The 20,328-nt window shown below is 37.8% G+C and overlaps 1 protein-coding gene across 1 annotated transcript in view; it reads left to right on the plus strand.

Annotated features, from left to right (window-relative positions):
* The window catches only part of LOC146157217 (cGMP-specific 3',5'-cyclic phosphodiesterase-like), a 49,957-nt gene that overhangs the window by 6,857 nt on the left and 22,772 nt on the right, over nucleotides 1–20,328 (plus strand). Inside the window, exons 2-13 of the mRNA XM_083386796.1 lie at nucleotides 2,383–2,527; nucleotides 3,800–3,967; nucleotides 4,729–4,887; nucleotides 5,533–5,622; nucleotides 6,017–6,273; nucleotides 7,448–7,511; nucleotides 8,234–8,281; nucleotides 8,733–8,867; nucleotides 11,434–11,577; nucleotides 12,716–12,862; nucleotides 14,566–14,694; nucleotides 18,467–18,576. Of these exons, the coding sequence (XP_083242922.1) occupies nucleotides 2,383–2,527; nucleotides 3,800–3,967; nucleotides 4,729–4,887; nucleotides 5,533–5,622; nucleotides 6,017–6,273; nucleotides 7,448–7,511; nucleotides 8,234–8,281; nucleotides 8,733–8,867; nucleotides 11,434–11,577; nucleotides 12,716–12,862; nucleotides 14,566–14,694; nucleotides 18,467–18,576 (1,596 nt within the window). The remainder of the gene's footprint in view (nucleotides 1–2,382; nucleotides 2,528–3,799; nucleotides 3,968–4,728; nucleotides 4,888–5,532; nucleotides 5,623–6,016; nucleotides 6,274–7,447; nucleotides 7,512–8,233; nucleotides 8,282–8,732; nucleotides 8,868–11,433; nucleotides 11,578–12,715; nucleotides 12,863–14,565; nucleotides 14,695–18,466; nucleotides 18,577–20,328) is intronic.

Raw genomic sequence — 20,328 nt, forward strand, 5'->3', positions numbered from 1 at the left:
TGCTTTTATATGCTTTTATATTTCGAAACGAGACATTGTCATGACTGGGAAAATCGGTTTTCTATTCAAACCGACGGCGTCCATTTGATGTCAAAAAATGTATAATGTGCTATCCATGTTCTTTAGGGCTATCGCCCGCACAAAATGTAGCACCTCACGCCAAATCGACAATTGTCCGTTTTTTTGCATTGTTCACTGGGTTCAATAATGCGCTCATCAATTACGTTATACACCACTTTTCCACAATATCTCGGATCGCTTATGCTACCGCAAAATTTTAGGACTCTCTACTTTATGGCCGGTCGGTTGCTGAGCACTAGACGAGATGTCTATCAGTGTTGTATGTAATATAGGGCGATATTTGCAAAGTTACACATGAAACATAACATAATAAAAGGGCGAATATTAAGCGGTCAGCGACTAAAATCGGGCGGAACTAGCGTAGACACACAAAACAAATAATTAATAAAATATTTTTCATATTCTTAAATTTTGCGGCTAATTTGCAAATTTTGCTTGTTAAAAAAATCTAAAAAACACAGCTTTTGCGGTTAGGTTTTTTGACATTTTGCTTGCTAAACGTAACGTACATTTTGATTTTGATTGGTTTTCAACTATAAAATGTTTCTTCTCCGTCACCATCAGGTACCCGTACAGTTTTAGACTTCATGTAGCATTAATTCTGACAAGTCGGACCGAACACTTTATAAGCAATTGTAGAAGCTCGGACGAACACTCTCAAATTGATCAGAAGGTTACAACAAGCAAAGATGCACAGCCTTTTAGCGGGCGGCGACGGAACTGGGGCCAAGGACGCCTCGGGCCCGCGCCGCGTCGAGACCTTCCTGGACTCGCACCCGGACTTTCTGGCCGTATATCTGAAGCGCAAGATGCAGAGCGCGGTGACCAGCTATCTGGAAAACAACCCCAAGTTCCTAGCCGAGTACCTGGGCGCTAGAACAAAGGTCCGCTCACAACAGCACCGTACCCTTTCAGCTGGCGAGATTTCGCGCGTGCGCACCCCTCTTCCACGGCGTCTGGCCTCCATGCAGGCCGAGACCCCCCTGTCGGACGAGCCCCCGCCCCCAAAGCCCCCTGCGCGCGCATCTCTCAGTAACCCACTGCCCAGGTCCAAGCCCGCAAACCCTTCGCCTGACATCGGCGTCATCGACGAAGATTCGGTTTTGGCCGAAGTTTCTGCCTCTTCGGCTGCAGGTGTCGGGTCGGGGAAAAACACGTTTGCCCTGCACGGCCAGCCGCATCGCCGCCACCATCACCGCAGCTTTTTCTCGCTGCGTCGTTCGGTCAAGTCGAAAATCGCCCGGTACACAGAGTTAATACAGACGAGTCGCTTTGTTTTTGTTGTCGTTTTGCTACAACAGTGGTATTTTTGGTTTGAATACACACCTTTCTTAGCATGCGGCCTTTTTTTTCGCGGTCGCGCTCCTATCGGTACCATTGTTTAGGGCAGGCCAAAAAGCTTCTGATTTATTTTTTTGGGTTTTGTTAATCAATGAGTCAAAGCGGTATTTAGTTACAAACTTCGTGTAAAATGGTTACATGAACTGGGAGACCACTTTTTTCAAGAACAATTTTTAGGATCTTTGCTGTTTATTGCGGATTTTCAGACTTTCCTTTGTAGGCGTCTAATATATCGGAGTATACTTCTCTCTTGTAGTTGGTTTAAAATTAACCGTTACAGTTTAAATAACCATTAAACCGCACTTAGGGGATTCGTATTTTAAATACCATATACATAAAAAACACAGCTATCGATAATAAACAAAGGAAAAAAAAGTGATTTTTTCAACCAATTTACCTAAAAATCGCAATTTTACCCTATTTTACCCTGAACATTCTCTACCGCTATCAAAAAACACAAAACAGACAAAGTACCCGGATCCCTACAGAGCAGGGATCTGCAAAATACAGACCGACAGTTTGAACCACCTGAGCCGTAGCACATTTGCCCAAACAAAGATATTCATTAAGACGAAAATGTTTGAATACAAGTTGAAAACAGAAATGTTTGAATAGAAGGCTATAACCTAAACTTTTGGTGTAATTTTAAACTAAACGCCATTTCATAAAGGTTACTCTATATGTTGATGATTCTTTTTTTGGCTTCCTTCGTTTGATAATAATAATTAATTATTCAAGTCCAAGCCCGCGAAATTAGATACTTACATAGTTAACCGGCCTGCGATCGATCAACCTTACAATTATCCGGCCTGTTACAGAAAAGTTTGGTGACCCCAGCTAGAACAAGAATACTCGCTGGAAATTGTGGACCACCCTGACTTAAACACAGTTTAAAAGTTTTTAAATCGTGTTTAAGTTATATAGAGTAACGCGCGATTTTTCGTGTGTCTTTTTCCTCAGGGAGTTCGCACTCATTTTGGAGATTGCTGGCGAGATTTCGACTGCCGAAGACCCAGACCGCTTCTGCTTCAAGGCTCTGCGCTGCGTGACCGACATCTTGGACGCTGAACGCGCCAGTCTTTTCTGGTTAAGGGATTCCGCCAAGGTGGGTGACGCTTATCGAGCTATGAGCAATTGCCAAATGCAATATCATAGTCTTTGATTAAATCTGCACGTTAAAAAGACACGAACGTTGGATAGGTTAACTATAAGGTGCTGGTTGAGTAGCAGGGCTGCGGGGTCGGGTGAAAATAACCCGAGTCCAACTCCCGAGTCCGACTCCAGCCATAAAGTATACCCGAGTACGACCCCCGAGTCCTAAATCCGACTCTGGTCAAATGTGCGAATTTGTTCCGAGTCCGGGTGCCACCCTACAGCCTCAATTTCACCCATTTACATAATTAAATAAAGGTGGATTTTCAGCAATCACCTCATAGGGTTGTCATACGATTTATCCACTTATAATACATGGTTGGAAAATATCCACCATATGCTTTCCTGGCTATACAATTTACAATAGGCGGCAATATCAGTTAAAAAAATTGGTGCAGCGCGTGCGCACGTCGGACTCGGGACTCGGGTAGTTTTACGTGGTCTTACTTGAGTCCCCAGTCCCACTCCAGCAAAACAAATCGACTTCTTCGAGTCACGGATCCGACTGTTTTCTATTAAATGTTCCGTTCAGAGGGTTACAAATGGTTAATTAACATTGAGATTAAATGAAATAATTAGCTATTGCTCTGCCGCTTCGAATAAGACGGCCAGTTTGCTCAATTACATCGAATTGTTCACAAATATTTTAGTTTAAATTGCAATTTATTCTCAATAGAATGTGACCAGCAAATATATTCCTGTGTTAACATTGGTACTTTTTAGCATAACCTATTATTTTCAGACTGTAAAAATCACCTGCGAATCGTTACGACCAAAAATAATTAATTCACGTACATTTCTTCGACTAAGAGACTAACTTTTCTGTTGGCGAAATGGCTTTTTTGGTAAAACCTGAATTGTATCAGAGCTCTAATTAGAGGCACGCGAGTCGTTGTCATTCTCTTGCTTAGCGAAAAAAGTGCAATTTTGGTAATTTGTTGTAATTCAAATTTGAAATTTGTAGTAAGAATATCAAAGCCCATACATAAGTAGGTAGCATTTTGGACGTTTCGAATACCTATTCATTCATTTTCAACATAGTCATAATCAAAACGTTTAAAATATGGCCCTTGATATTCTTACTACGTCTTACTACAACCTCCAACCATCATGGGAAAACCTGGGAAAACTGAAGGTAAATTATTGTCAAATTCACCACAACACCAATGCCCCCCTCGAAATTCCAACATTTAAACATTACTTTTGCCCTTTCGTTTATTCATAGGGCGACAACAAGGAACTCGTCTCGCGTCTGTGGAACATCACGCCCAAGTCCAACTTCGATGACGTAGTGTGTGACGCACGCAACCAGTTGGTGGTTCCCCTCGATATCGGCATCGCCGGGCAGGTTGCCACCAGTAAAACATCCATCAACGTTTCCAACGTGTACGAGGTGAGTTTCGTTTAAGGTTTCTTAAAACTTGTCAATTCTAGAAGCTTAAAAAGTTAGGTGTATGCTGGTATTCTTGGATATTTTTTATGTAGTTGCCCCTTAAGTCACTAGCACATTTAAATGTTTTCTTAACAAAGACAAATTTTTCAATAGTTTTCTCGAAAAGAGTTCTATATGGTTTATTCGCAACTTTGGAGAAACCTCAAAAATATAACATTTATGCAGTTGTTCATTGGAAACAAATTAAAAATTTCTATATTTTAGCCTTTTCTTTGCTTTGGTGTGTAAAACAATGTCGCCAGCACTAACGCTTCGAAAAACATTCTTCAACGTTCGCCTTTTTCATAAAATCATATCGTCTTTTCTGCGTTTAAATTTACAAGCATTTAACAAGCTTTCGATGAGGCCAATGCATTTTTCCAAGTGCTTTGCGGGAAACTATATTCCGTCGAAAGAATACGAATTTCAGGGTAACCTAAAATGTTCTGATTAAAAAAATATCTGTCTGAAACATTATTTTATGTAGAACAAAAACTTACATTGCTTTGCGAGGAAGTAAGTCGATAAATGACGTCATAAACTAAAGCTGAGTACTCGAGAAGGTATAGCAGCAAACTCGTTAAGTCGTTACCCGAGCAAGTCGGAATTTTTTCAACTTTTTTAAACCCCTATAGTTCGTGGCCTGGTAAAATGCGCACGGCACAACTCATACAAGCCGCGCAAGTGTAAAACACCAAACCCGTTTTTTTGTTCGTTTTAAGCATCCGAACTTCAACAAGACGATAGATGAGAAGACCGGATTCGAATCACGTGACCTCATGTGCCAGCCAATCGTATTGCAGACCGATGGACGCGTCATCGGAGTTGTTGAGGTGCTCAACAAGAAGTCGAAAGAAGCTTTCACGCCACATGACGAAGAGGTATCTTTGATTTTTTACTTATTTTGTTAGTAGCATGTCAAAAGGAATGAGCTTTATTTTGCGACTATAGTAGGCGCTGGTATTGTTTACTGCTTCACGTTCATGGAAACCTTTTATGAGTGAGCTTTATTTTTCAGCAAGCATTCACTTAAATTGTTTACTCCTTCCGTTCATGAAGGCCTTTTATGAGTGAGCTTTATTTTTCAGCAAGCATTCACTTAAATTGTTTACTGCTTCACGTTCATGAAAACCTTTTATGAGTGAGCTTTATTTTTCAGCAAGCATTCACTTAAATTGTTTACTCCTTCCGTTCATGAAAACCTTTTATGAGTGAGCTTTATTTTTCAGCAAGCATTCACTTAAATTGTTTACTCCTTCCGTTCATGAAGGCCTTTTATGAGTAAGCTTTATTTTTCGACAATCATTCACTGAAATTGTTTACTGCTTCAAATTTGCAAATACTATTGTGTGTTAGGTTTTAACTGTGCTACATGGCAAATAAAGACATTCATTTATGGACAACAAAAATAAATTTTTGTCTATCGAATCCAGCATTTAAAAATTAAACGTTCGTAATCCCACCGAAATCTAATCCGAATAATAAGAATAATTCTTTGACTTTCCTTTATTTTTCTTGTCCCATAGGTGCTAGAACACTTTCTAGTGCTGTGCACCTCGGCAATCCAAAACTGTCGCAGTGCGGCGCAGATCAAGAGACTCCAACAGGCTGCACAGGTAAGTTAAGCGGTATTGCCTTGTCTTAAAACCTAAGGATATCCGAGATTATTTGACCAGAGTCGATACCCGGTACAAATTACAAGTATACCTACTCGTTCGATGCTAGGGTACGGTGTCAACGCCAATCCGTTACCAAATTAGTTTGATATTAAAACACTTCAATTTAACCCAAGTCATTTGTCTAAAAGACTTAAGTCAAGTCAAGCCAGTTTGACAAAAAGACCTAAGTCAAGTTGAGTCATTCAAAAACAGTGACTTAAGTGCACTTAGGTCAAGTCATTGACTTGAGTCATTACAACACTGCATCGCAGTATAAAGTACTGTCACTTTTCAAGTCAAATCCCTCCTCCTCCTCCTCCTCCCACTAATTCTCCCACTACTCCCACTCCAGCTCCAGGAGGTTCTTTCTTCACGCGTGGCCAACCTCTGGCCGAGCCGCTCCTACGACGACGTACTAAAGGACTTGGTGCTACAAGTCTCGGAGCTGATCAGCTGCGAGCGATACACGCTTGCCGTTGCTCTGGTGGACAACTGCAACATCGAGGGCTGCCTGCAGTTTGCTAGGAGCTACGACATGCTCGTGCAGAAGCCCAAGAACGTGCTGTTCGAGGAAGAGACTGAAACGAAGAAGACGGTCGACATGACCAAGTAAACGGATAGATATGTTATATATCTATAGAGAGAGAGCAAGGGTTCTTAAACTTTTTTCACCGCGGAACCCTAAAATCTTTTTTTGCTTCGCGTGGACCACCGTAGGCAATTTTTTTTTAAAGTACGACATAAATTGACACCACAATACAAAAAGACTTGATTTTTGTCCAAAATATGTGAAGTGAAATGGAGTCTAAATAGAGTCAGTGCAAAACCGTTTTATTTTAAATTGAACTGTGTTCTTTGAAATATTGATTACTTCTTAAATACACACTAATATTTCAATAAGGCATTCATAGACCCCCTACAACTAGTTCGCGAACCCCAAGGGGTCCATGGACCCCAGTTTAAGAACCCATAGAGAGAGAGAGAGAGAGAGAGAGCAGGGGTACTTTTTTCGTCACGGACCCTTAAAAAATGTATTTGCTTCGCGTCGACCAGAAAATGTTTAGGGAGGACGTCATAAATCGCCGCGATACAAATAGTCTTCAGAAATATGCTGTTTTCATTTAAATAAATGTTTAGGTGAAATGAAGTCTAAATGAATTTAGTGGAAAAATGTTTTATTTTTAATTAAAAATTTTTCTTTGAAAAATGAATTACTTTTCCGATATAGACTAATATTTCAACCTTCATGGACCACCCAAAACTACTTCACGTACCCACAAAGGGGTCCATGAACCCCAGTTTATGAACCCCTGCTGATATAGAGAGTGGTGGTCCGCTGTTTTTGTGATTTCGCAATGACCAAGCAATTTCGTCAATGGCTCGTCGAATCACTAGCAATAAAAAGTGCTTAAACTATTAAAAAACACCTCATTTCGATTAAACCGCATGTCCAGTTCGAATTATTTGTTTGAAATATTAAAAGGTAAATTTGAAAAAAAAGTTACTTATAGGTGATCATAATTTTCCGAAAGAACAGTTTTTGCAATAGATATAAATATTTTGTTAATATAAATATCCTAGCTTTGCGTGTCTAATTCAACTCCTTTCACTTAACGTTTTCGGTGAAAACTAAAGAATTGAACAGAAATGTCTTTTAAGGCCGCATAACCATCGCAACCTACCAACATAATCATAATGAGAAAGCGCATTAATCCCGGTGAAAAGCATCCCAATCGAAATGGCTCTGATTGATCTCATCTGTCCATCTTTCTTTCTTCCCCAGATTAAAGAAATCCGATTGGGTCTTCAGCCATAAAGTCATCAAGAAGGCAATCGATACAAAGCAGGTAATGCTGGTAGTAAAAACAACCTACAGTTTTCAAAACATCGTTGTTAAATTGAATGATATCGTTGTTAAATTGAAATATATCGTTGTTAAACGAATGTGTTATATAACAGGGCTGGCCAAACGGTCAAAAACCAAGAGCCACATATAATACTTGGTTAACGGCAAAAAAATGGCTTACTCTACACATTGGCAGAAATAAAAATCACACCGTGTCTTCCTCACTTACACATTTGCTCAGCTAGTTTAATTATAAATGTGGCACACTAACAATAAAATCCGTTAACTACATAAAAGCGAAGTTTTATTTACTGCATAACTTCTCAAATAAATAACATCACTCAGTCAAAGTTTATCTACTACAAAAAGGAATAAGATTTGAGGTGGCCCTTTTATGGGCGCATCCTGTAATGCGGTTTGAGGGGACATGGTAGGGCCATTTATTAAGTCTTATGCAAAAATACACAAGGTTAATAAGTCTTATGCAAAAATACACAAGTCAAATCAAGCATAAAAAAGGGTAGTGCGACAAAAATTTGCCCCATAGATAATTCGTCTATTAGAGTTTAGCAAACTGGAATGCGACGTACGGTGTGTTTGAGCTGACCATATGGAAAATTTAAAGAAGATTCGCGCTAAGCTAGATGAACGCAGCGAAAAATAGTTTTTGCACGCACACTAATGAAAGTCGATTTTAATAATTTGCACTTTGCTTTGTTTAAGGTGGTCAACATGTCGAAGATAACGCCGTTCTCAGAATTCAAATTAGAGGTGAGTTAATCAAAAGCCTTTTTGGACTTAAATTAAAAAAAAACATACCGCATCTGCCTTATCGTTTTGTTTTCTGCAAATCGCAGACACTTTTATGTTCTAGAAACATGTTTTCTTATTAATTGCCAGTTGTCGACAATATTCTTGGATAACTGTTTTTGCCCACTTTTTTAAAATAATAGTAATGAAAATAAAAAATAATAATATTTAACCAAAATTTTGTATATTGTGTATATAAAAGTATATAAAGCTATCACCAGTCTTATATACCAGAAAAATTTTTTTTAGTAGACTTGGCTTAGTGCTTAGAGGCCACAATTTTTTTAATGATCTAACTTGACTCCACTGGATAACACGGTTTGTTCTTTATCAAAAAATACACAACCAATTTTGATTTTTTCCACCTTTAACCTCTAATTCGCCGTGTATTCTCGCCTTGATTGTTCGGTAGGACGAGAAGCGTGGTTTCAGCTTGAAGACTGTTTTGTGCGTTCCGTTTTACGACGGGGCCGGCCGATTGCTAGGCGTCATTCACCTCGGCAACAAAAAGATGGGCTTTGACGAGAATGATGAAGCCACCATCGAGGTAAGCGAAGGCCGTTGAGCAAGGAAGCCTAAATTTCGACTTGGAGCTACACAGCACATAATGTTAGCAAAACATTAACCAAAAAAAGTTATAATGTTTTTTTTAAGTTGAAAAATATAGAACATGCTTAGTATTGTGGTATATTTTTTCTGAAAAAATTACCATATATATGTTTTTTCGCTTTTACTTATTTTGTGCCAACTTTGTGTGCTGTGTGGCTCCAGATCGAAATTTGAGCTTCTATATGTAAAGCTATATTTACGTAATAACTTTAGCCAGTGGTCGGCAAACTGTTGCCCGCGAGCTATTTACTATTATTGTTGTTTTATTATGTATTTGTGGGACGTGTGATAGCCGCGTAGTTATTGTACTGTAAAAGTTATTGTGGCTAGCAGTTTTAACATGGTTCATTGTTTGCATCACGAGGCTCATGTCCCACCAATATGTACGTTTAGTCAAGTTAAATATAAATGCCTTTTAGGTTGTTCTCTGTTTTACTGAATTATGTTAAGACCCTGTAAATACAGTTACTTTCAGCAATATTGGAATATTTTTTATTTTTTGTGTTTCTCGTACGCCACGCGGCGTTTTGCCAAATTTAAACAAATAAGCGTAGTTTTTAGGCGTTACGCGCGATTACCCTCCCCCCTGATTATTTGCACACGAGTCCGCCCTAGAGGCCTAGAACAATACGCATTTTTAACAAAGTTTTTTTGACAGAAAATCAATTGTTTATGACACCAGCTTATAGGTTTGTTGCGTCATTCCAAAACATTCTACAGTCGTATTTGTTTCACGTTGTAGTGGACCTTATAAAATAATTCTTCCCAAAGTACTTTGGGCCGCAACAAACAAAAAATTGCTGACTACTGATTTAAGCAATAATCGGGCGCTGCTTCCACAGCTAACAAGCGTAATCCGATACCTTCACTGTACGACAATTAGGCCAACATTACTTTTAATTGTTAATGTACTCTTTTATGATATATTAACTTTCGTGCCGTTGATTGCCTACCAAATTAAAGCCATTTTAGCGGGAATATTGGGACAATAAATTCCTGGGAAACGTCAATTTTCTAAATTCAGTGCTAAATACTTGCTGATGTTCACCATAACTTAGCTTTGATTGCTTTGGGATTAACCAAGCAAAATCAATGCTCAGATTTCGGACGTAAAACAGCAAGACAACTCTACTAAGACAACAGATAGTTCTGATTTGGAAAATTTCAAAACTCTTTTTCAATTAAAGTCATTTAAACGGTTTAAAATGATGTGCAACTTTTCAATCTTATTTAAAGAACCGTTTATTGGTAGTTTTCTTTTACGTTCAAAACATGGGTATTTATTCGTACACTGGCAGTTTCAACAACAAGTTGGACCAGAATTAAATTAGATAATCGCTATAGATTATTTCCGAAAAATTTTCTGTTTGGTTTATAGAATTAAAATTTTATTTAAAATCAACTATTGTTTCTTCTCATTATTGTGCTTCTTGGCATACTGATATCGTAGAAACCGGTGTTCCTTTTTTTACGGGGCTACTAAAAGTTAGCAAATGTTCAGCACAGGGGTTTCAAAATTTTTGTAACGTGGACCCCTAAAATACACTATGGGTTTGTTCGGAAGAGGGTCGGTATGAAATTATTCAGATATGACGTCATACATTTACGTCATTAAACAAGTAGACCTAATAAACCAGTCAAAAAATATGACACTGAAATAAGTCTAAATGCATTCAAGAAGGTGGCAACGGTTTTTTTTTAAATATTTCTATTTACTTTACTTATATTTATTCACATAAGATTTCAACTATAGGCCTTCATGGACTACCTGAAACTAGACCACCACCCCCCAATTAAGAACTCCTGGTGTAGAAAGGTATCATTTAAAATGGTAACGAGTGTATAACCGAACCTAGGACCCTCATAACTATTAAATTAAAGGACCATAATGCCTTACTTTGGCAAAATGTCTAGTCTGATTTTTTGCTTTAAAACATATTTTTTATAACGTGCAGTTACTGAAGCGCTCAAAGCGTTTGTATGCCAAAGATATTCCTATAAAGCAGGGTTTCTTTAACTGGGGTCCATGGACCCATTGGGTGTACGTGAACGAGATAAAATTGAAATATTAATGTATATTTAAAAAGTAATCATTTTTTCAAATTAAAGTGTTGAATTAAAAATAAAACGTTTTTGCGCTGAATGTATATTTCGACTCCATTGTACTTTCACATTTTTTGGACCGGAATCGGCAGATTTGTGAAGTTTATTTGTATTGTGACGTCAAGTTGTGACGTAATCTCTAAAACTCCATACACCCTGGTCCACGCAATGAAAAATATTTTTAGTGGGCTGCGGTAAAAATGTTTGAGAACCCCTGTCCTATAGTGTCTCTTGCTTATAGTGCAACTTTCCTATTCGCACAACAGTCGAAAGGTCTAGCCTTACTTGAAACCATATTTTTTATTACGTGCAGCTATACTACAGCGCTCATAGCGTTTATATGCCAAATATATTCTCCTATAATGTCCATTGCTTATACAACTCTTATATTCTCTCGACAGTCGATTCGACCGTATCTGATGAACGGTCTTCTCTTCGCCAACGGCTTCAACTCGATAACAGTGAACAAGGCCAAGACCGATGTAGCCGATGAGATCGTGCGTTTCCAGACCAGAGCCAAGGAAGACGAACTGGAAAGAGTCATCGTAAGTAGTTTTCGCGAGCGGCGTTCTGACGAAGTCAAAAGCGTTTTTTTCCCTTTGGAACATAAGGTTGGGGGGTATAATGTTGACGTTATGTAGCGTAAGATGTTGTAAAATACGCTACAAAAGGTGTAATAAGACGTAATAATAATATTACAGCAGAAAGAGGTATCATTTTGAACGGTTCGAATATATCTTTTTTTCATTTTCAACATACTGTTATATTCAAAAAAAATAGTAAAGTCATTAATATTTGATAAAATCGACACTTAAGTGAAGATAAATACGTATACACATATAAGAAAGAATAGTAAAATATATAAGAAAGAATAGTAAAATATAACAGGAAAAGAAGGCGATGTACAGGTGTGCTTTCGTATTAACGTGTGCCAATGTTATATTCATTTTCAGCATAAATGTTCATATTGCTACCTATATTTCTGTATGGGCTTTGATATTCTTACTGTACGTTTTCACTTTTCTTCGCAATGATAATTTTCAAAAGGGCTCGCCTCGTAATTAATTTGTCCTTCAACGTTTCGACTAGGGATGTCCGATATTTGACATTTTAAGACGATACCCGATATCGCGATCCGATACCAAATGACGTCATAACTATGCTCAATGATAATTTGTCTATTGGGTCATAATTTTATTTGTTGATAATGAGTTCAGTTACCTCCTGCTGTTAACCTACTGTTTTTTTTTTTATATAAAAGTGTCTGTAACACTAATAACATTATTGTGCAAACCCCACCATAGACTATACTCCGATAACGAAAACATTTCACCTTTTTACCAAGACAAAAAAACGTTCACAGGACATCGAAAAACGACAAATTCGCTCCCAAAGCTGCTAAATTAATCAGAAACGATAAATGTAAAAAATAAAATTGCTTTTGTAAATCATACATTCCATTGTGAATAGCAAACAATTAAAAAAAATTCAAGTCGGCCAAAAAATCGGTTTAGTGCAAACCGACATGTTTTGTTGTTATTTTGGACAAAGATTGTTGCTACTTTGTTAAACAAAAATAACTTGGTACACTCTGTAGTATGCATGTATCTATAATGTAGCTTGATAATCCAAGACATAATAAAAAAATATATATCTATAATTATCTTGCAAACTTTGTGACAGAACGAACCGATCCCGGAGGGTGAAAAGTACAACCTCTACCAGTTCACGTTCTCCGATCTGGCAATGACCGACGATGAAACGGTGCTGGGATGCATGCGAATGTTTGAGGACTTGGACGCCTTCAACCTCTTCCACATCCGAAAAGAGGTGGGACTATAGATATTCTGTCGGCCAATTTTTAACGAGAGTTTTTCGTTTTCTTTCGTAACTGTTTAACATGGACACCGAAAAGTCATTTTAAAAAAGTCATTTTTCGGTGTTTTATGATACGGAAGCCGTAATCGTTGGTCAAGAAGCAGCTTCCGAGGGGCAAGATCACAGTTGGTAATAAACATATATGTAATGTGTATCTTTTATTGTTTAACGTGGACTTTCGACTCACAACTTATTAAATGCCTAATATTTGATGCAAGAATTACGGGTAGTGCCGTCCTTGTTGGTTACATATAGTGCTACCTTGTACAGTGCAGTACATGTTAAAATAAAACAATTTTTACCAATTTTAAAATGCAAACCTTAGCTATTTCAAGCAAAGGTGAAAGATGAAGGGACGCTCGTTACATCACAAACTAACTTCTCTAAAAATTTTACTAGCTTTACGCTCTGCGTGACGTGTTTTTTATTATTTTTCACTGAAATACGAAGGCTAGAAAGCGCATTCAGGTTTGCCAACAAAGCTGATTACCTAAGATGCAATCTTGCAGTAACAGTTGTTCCAATGCGACCAACCTCCTTTGAAAATACCATGCTCGTACTCGTTAGCCAATTATTAATTAATTTAGTTTTTTTTTTGGAAGTCGTTGTTTTTTAATGTGCCACGGGCCCACAGACAGTTTTTGAACAACCCCATTAGTTATGGGAAACTATACGTTTAGTAACTAAGATTATAGGGGCACGTAACCCGTTAGTCTTTTCACTATAAAGCAGTAGTATATACGCTTGAAGTTGTCCATGCTTCGTTTCCTAATGTTGATAATAAATTCAGTTTATTGTTTAACGGCGCTTTTTTATAGCACGTAACGTCTTGAAACTTGTCAGTGCTTATATTTTAAACGACATTTGGCGACAGTTTTGTATTGTCGTGAAAATTCCAATCGGTACAAAGCTACTTTAGGAGTTTAAGACTGCGCGTGACTTTCATTGCGCTGTTTTACTTGGAATTTTTCGGGATATCTTAACCGACCTAGATTTTCTTCTGTTAATACTTTTTCGGCTGTTGGCGTAGCTTTTTAACCGGTTGGAATTTTTAAAAGTATGCCAGAAGTTGAATTGCAAAACGTTGTTATTTTTAACTTCTTCACAGTAAACAGAAAAATAAACTCGTACCACGACTGATGTTATATAGACGGGCGCTTACACCGTAAAGAGATAGACCAGTCCCAACTCTGTTTAAACAAAGATTTAGAACAGTGAGTTTCAACCTATTTGGTATTTGTAATAATATGCCCTTTTCCATTTTTTAAATCTTATGTGACTTCAACTCTAGTTTATTAGACATGAGACAACTGGCAATCATATACATTGGCAAAATGTTCACACTTTTAAAAAGATTGTTTAGCTAAAGTTGCAGTTTAAAATTAATTCTTTTTTTTTGTAGTTTAACAGCATTTGTACCATGTAGAGTTTTTGGTCTATTAGCTAAATAAATAAAAAATAGTAAAAGCATATAGCCCGAAAAGCGCCAAAATGTTTGTATTTCCAGTACGATTTGTACTGTGACCTATTTACTAGACCATGCTTTGCTCGCGACCTATACTTAGCGAACCTCTGGCCTATTTGAAGTGTATATCCTTGTTTAAGCCCGGATAAACGCTGACCCGGGCTTAAGTTAAAAATTCTTTGTTTTGCAGACGATGCTTCGATGGGTGATCAGTGTACGAAGATGCTATCGACCGGTCTACTACCACAACTGGAGGCACGGTCTCAACGTCGCTCACACCATGTTCCTCTTGCTCGACCGCATGAAGTCCGACACCCTGGTGGGTTCCCGTAATTTAGCAACTGGTGCCAGAGGGTTATTGCCTACTTTTGGGCGGGCTGTATTGGTTGGGTGGGGCATTCGGGGCGATATATATTTTTTTGATATATGTGGGTGCAGGGATTTGGTCAAAATGTGCAGTCAAATATCTACAAACGATTTTTAAAACTCAGTTTCAGCAAAAAACTTAACAATTGTAAATTTGTTCTTCTGGCTAAATTTTATTAAATTACCAACGTTAAAAAAGGCGAGAAAAACCGAATAAACACCTGATAACCGGCTAATGCAACAAACGAGGCCGCAACTTTCTAAATCCCACTACTGCACAGAAAATTATACAGTGCAAGAAAACTGTCTAGCTTAATTTCCATTGTTGGTGTTGTGTTTTCAATCACGTTTGCGCCTTGCTTCTTTACAGAGTCCAAATAAGCACAGTTTGTTGTAACTTAAGTTGTATTCAGTCGAAATCAGTAAAATGGAATGGTAACGTAGTAGTAAGTGAACAGCCTTTTATAGGCTCACGAAGTAATTACAAACACACCAATTACATTCCTGCAGTAGGCACAAATCAAGCGCGTACACACACACAACGCATAGCAATTAAAATAACACAAGAATGCCTCGAGCCGCGTGCTCGGGAATAGCGCGGCCAATAAAATAACACAAGAATGCCTCGAGCCGCGTGCTCGGGAATGGCGCGGTTGCGTTCCACAACAGTTGGCATGCTCATGTACCGCCCAAAATATTTGGATTAACAAAACGTTGGACCTTTAATAAAATGTTGCCGGAAGATCAATTTTACAATTGAATCAATGCTTGGCAGCAACAGTATATTAAAAAAACTTAACGTCGCCAAATTTTTTTGCAACTTGTATGAAGGATAGCCTTGTCTCGGTGATTCGTATACTGACATTGAAAACTGGATTTCAGCAACGTAGTAGATAGTGATCTTACTACTTCTAAACATACCTATATAGTGATGCTCTGTTTTGTATGTGCATAACAATTGTAAACCGACAAATTTAACATCAATATAATCCAGGAAAACTGAAAGAACTCGTTCGTCACACACCAGCATAAATTTGTTTATTTGATAATTCGCACGGGTAAAATCACTTAAATAATTTGCACTTTAAAGAATAGATAAAACCGGGTGACGATGCTGCGATCCTTCTATCTCGTAGTGGTCGATTTACGGGGCTTAGACTTGTATGTGAAGGGTCTTGTGATTCCTGAAGCGATGTAAATACTGGATTTGCGATCAACACAGGAAGGTTGCTTTGGACTAATTGGATTGCTAATCCGGGTGGGACCGATCAATGATTTTGTTAATAGCGATGGCGCCGAGACAACTAACCTCTAAAAAGTCTTAGCGCCCCAAAGAAAATCAATTCGCGCCCGATCACCATCAAAATTAGCCCAAAGCAAATGAATATTTGTAGCTGCAAGCAAAATGTGACAAGGAACTAAAGTTTATGCTGTTAAACAGCATTTTATAAAAATTTTGGCAATTTTGATGGGTTGTAGGATTCACGTTTTCGAAAAATTGCAAGTTTGTTGCGAAGAGCATAGGATTGTTCCCACCCTCATTTTTGCGTTGTGTTAGGCGGGTTAGCTTTTCGGGGGGTGACAAAAGAGAGACTATATTTGTTAGTCGTTCTTAACAAGTGCATAATCAAACCCGAAAGGGGCAATTGTCAATTTTAGAAAGTGTAGTTTTTACAATATTACGATATTCTGTCTATGATTTGCTAAGATAAAAAAAAGTATAGTGTTCAGTCCACGTGTTAACCCTTTTAGTACATTATATCGGTGTTTAATTGTAAACTGATGGTAGGAGTCAAAGTTATATTTTTTTTAAAAGGTTAATAACCCTAAGAAACCTAAAAATTTCAACAAAAGCAGGTTGGGAAACTAAATAAACCAGGTGAAATAAAATTGTCAATTGTTTCTGCTTAGCTTAATATTCCTATTGTCAATTGTTTCTGCTTAGCTTAATATTTTTAACTATTGGCCAGTAAATGTACATCGTAGTTTAGTTTAAAGGCAAATAAACGGACCGACTATATGCTTGTTATATCCATGTATGCTTTTGAAAATATCTCTGACTTAACGCACGAATTAAGGCCCAGAATAATTCCTATATCGATTAGAAGTAAATTACGAGCAGCCCGCCGACGCCTTTCGCTAATTGCCTCACGCCGCCGATATTGGAAAGCTAAAACTAAAATAGCCGAAACACTCGCCCGCAGAAGAACGTTCATTAGCGCCGCCCCGTAAAAGGTTTTACGAAACTTTCAGGCTTCATTTGATGACGTATTGCCCAAGACCCGGGTCTTAATTGCGTTAGGCTAATTTAAGGGATTGTCCACACGTTCACTCATTTAAAGCACGGTTCCAGTGTTTCTAGGGGCAGGACTTGTGCATGGTCGTTTGTTAAATACTACTCTCAAGATTACACGGTTACGTGGGGCCAACCACTCCCGTATGCTATTTTACATTGATTTTGAACCAGGTCTTGTACACCCCAGGGTGTACCAGAATTATTAAAGGGTGTACCACATTGGTTGGGGTACTGGGGTGTACAAGATACCGCATTACAAAAAATAATCCCATAATCAGGTATTATAATAAATCACTATGTATTTAAGCGTACGTATCTTGTAAGATACTACATTTTATTTGTGACATCATAAACCAAATATGTCTCTTGATAATCGTTATTGTGGTACGAACTAGTTCTTCATAACGGTTAATAGTTTTTGTTCAGTACAACAGGGTGTATGTTTCTATAAGTTCAGTGCATTGCGTTGGTGTACAACTTCTTCAGTAAACGTGAAAGGGTGTAATGTTCCGAAAAAGGTTGACAAGCACTGTTATATTAGAGCAGCGTTTGTCAACCCATGGGTTGCCACTCAAAATTGGATGGCAGTTGATTGGGTATCCTACTGCAGTAGTTTACAGGTTTAGATTTGATAAATCAGTTCTGAGCAAGATTTCTTTAAAATAGAACAATATTGCGGAGGCAGTAGGACTTGACGCATATTAAATAAATTTTATTAACTCATTTGTGCTTTGTTCAATTTAAAAGCTTATTGGTGACTTAAATACCTAAAATGGGGCAACTGAGCTCAAGGCACATTCAAATGTACCCGAAATTGTCGAACCGCGTCCAATTTTCCTTTACGAACAACTTTTACACACACAGAACATTATTTCATTACAAAGTTTTGTTTTAGTGTGTGTAAGCAACGATAAAATCGTCATATACGACAGGCCGGGCTAAGTGTTTAACATAGCTGGCATGGACCTAGGCCACACGACAAATCACCTAACTAGCTATTAACACCGTTGGTCGTTGCTTAGTCGACTTCGCGATTTTGCAGAGGTTATGAATTCCAATCTTGTCACGGGTTATTTTTTTATTCGTTTTTCTTTATTTCTGACAGATTGGGTGACCAGTTTCAGTAATGTTTTCCAAGGGCCTTTCACACTTGTTTAATAAGGTTTATCACTGGTTGTGTGACGTATATAGTTCGAGCAATTGTTAAATATTCGTTTATAACTGGTTTTTGTCGGCAATACTAATAAGACTTTACTTCAAAACGAAAAAAATGAAGAAATAGGCTAGCATTTTGTGCCGAACGAGTTTTTTGTTTTCAAACATAATATTACAAGCACTTGCCATAAAAGATGAAAAAAAAATTTTGAACAAAACATTTCTTCTTTAAAAACCATTAAAATAAGACCTTAACATCGTTTCGATTGTTTAGACGCCGGGTCTTCCCACGACCTTCACGGACCGCGAGAAATTCACTTTGGTGGTGGCTTGCTTCTGCCACGATATCGACCACAGGGGAACGAACAACGCCTTCCTTATCAGGTTTGACCGAGTCGCAGTCGGTATTTACGTTATTTGGGAAAGAAACGGTGGGTATCTCTTTGCCTTTAGGAAAATTGATTCGATTGTAGCATTGCAGTGTTGTAAGCCCATCAAAGTCATTTGTAAAATAACTTAAGTCCAAGTCAAGTCTTTTAAATGACAAAGTCTAAATGACAAGCCTAGTCCCAGTCCAAGTCATAGTTAGACCAAGTCAACTATGTCCTTATATAAACTGTTGCTACCAGGGATAGTAATAAAAATAAAAAAACAGCTCCTCTGGTAATGTTAATTCAATTAAAATTGCTGTTTTTTTATTTGTACAACTGTGTCCTTGTCTTAAAAATACTACGTTAAACTATTAACATTTTTAAACTCGTACACTTATAAACAATCACTGAATTAAAAAATAGAAAAATCGCAACATATAGCACGCAATTTGTTTTATTTGCAAACTATTGGATATATAGCTCAATTCTATAAAAAAATACCTTAAGAAACTATTTCATTTCAACCCAAGTCTTTTGCCCAAAAGACTCAAATTAAGTCATTTGAAAACAGTGACTTAAGTGCACTTAATCTTCAAGTCATTACAACACTGATAGATAGTGTATGAAAACACTTAAAGTTCATATAGAAATATAACCGGTTAGATGGTACACCCAAGTGTTGACCGAATCAAAGCTAGGATATACATCTGACAAAAGGTATATCAAGGGTATACACTGGCCTATGTGTTTTTTGTTGCTTTTTTAAGGATAGGCACGGCGTGCTGACCTATGTGAAGTCATATTGTTTTTTGAGGCGAGATATGAGACCCAATATAATCCAACTAAGGGTATACTAGGGGCAATCGGCAAAACAACAAATTATTAGTTTTTTTCCTTGGTATTAAAAATTTGTTGAAGATATACGACGAAGAAAAGTGTGAGGAGCACTGGATAGGTTACAATAAGAAACGTTTTGAATAAATTGTAGACGATTAAAACACGAGCCAAATCGTGAACCACGTATCAACGACTACATAACTGTCATTTGCGATAATTTGTTATCTAGTGGTCTTGTTACTAATAAAAAATTGGTCACGTTAACATCAAGTGAAGGCTGCAACGTCTTGAATGAAATGCGATATATTGATTGGAAAATTACGGTTTACTGGTTTATTTAGGGTATACAATCCCCATAATTGCCCGACCCTCAATGACTTTCGTATTTCTTAACTATAGGCTACACGTTGCTTTACAGCAAAACACTTGTGTTGGGAAATAGTATCCAAATTTATTCGCATTAGTATACAAATACAATAGTGCCTTTTCACTTGACAAACTAAGGTTCAGGGGTAATTTGTTTAGGTTATGAGGACGCAATTTGCTTTAGCGTTGAGGGATTTAGTTACCACGAGTTGTTAACTGACTATATGATTTGATATTTTACCTTTCATGGTAGAATCGCGGTTTCGGATCACAAATCATGCCTGAAATTCCGATGTTAGATTGGTATTAGATCAGCACCGATACCACGCTATAGTATCGGACGAGTACCGATACTACAACGTGACATCGGACATCGGCTCCTAACCGATAAAGCAGAAAAATCTATACGCTGGAATGTCCAATACAGCATAAGATCGAAATCGTCTGAATAAGACCAAAATATGCCGGAATACCTCCTAAATCCATCGGATAAGGTTTATATAGCCAAAAAACGCCTGAAAGTGTAAGAAGAGGGTATGGGACGATCGGAGGCTGTAGGTAT

The sequence above is a fragment of the Ascidiella aspersa genome, chromosome 4 (genome assembly GCF_963924565.1).
Source record: "Ascidiella aspersa chromosome 4, kaAscAspe10.2, whole genome shotgun sequence".
In the NCBI taxonomy this organism is placed as follows: domain Eukaryota; kingdom Metazoa; phylum Chordata; class Ascidiacea; order Phlebobranchia; family Ascidiidae; genus Ascidiella; species Ascidiella aspersa.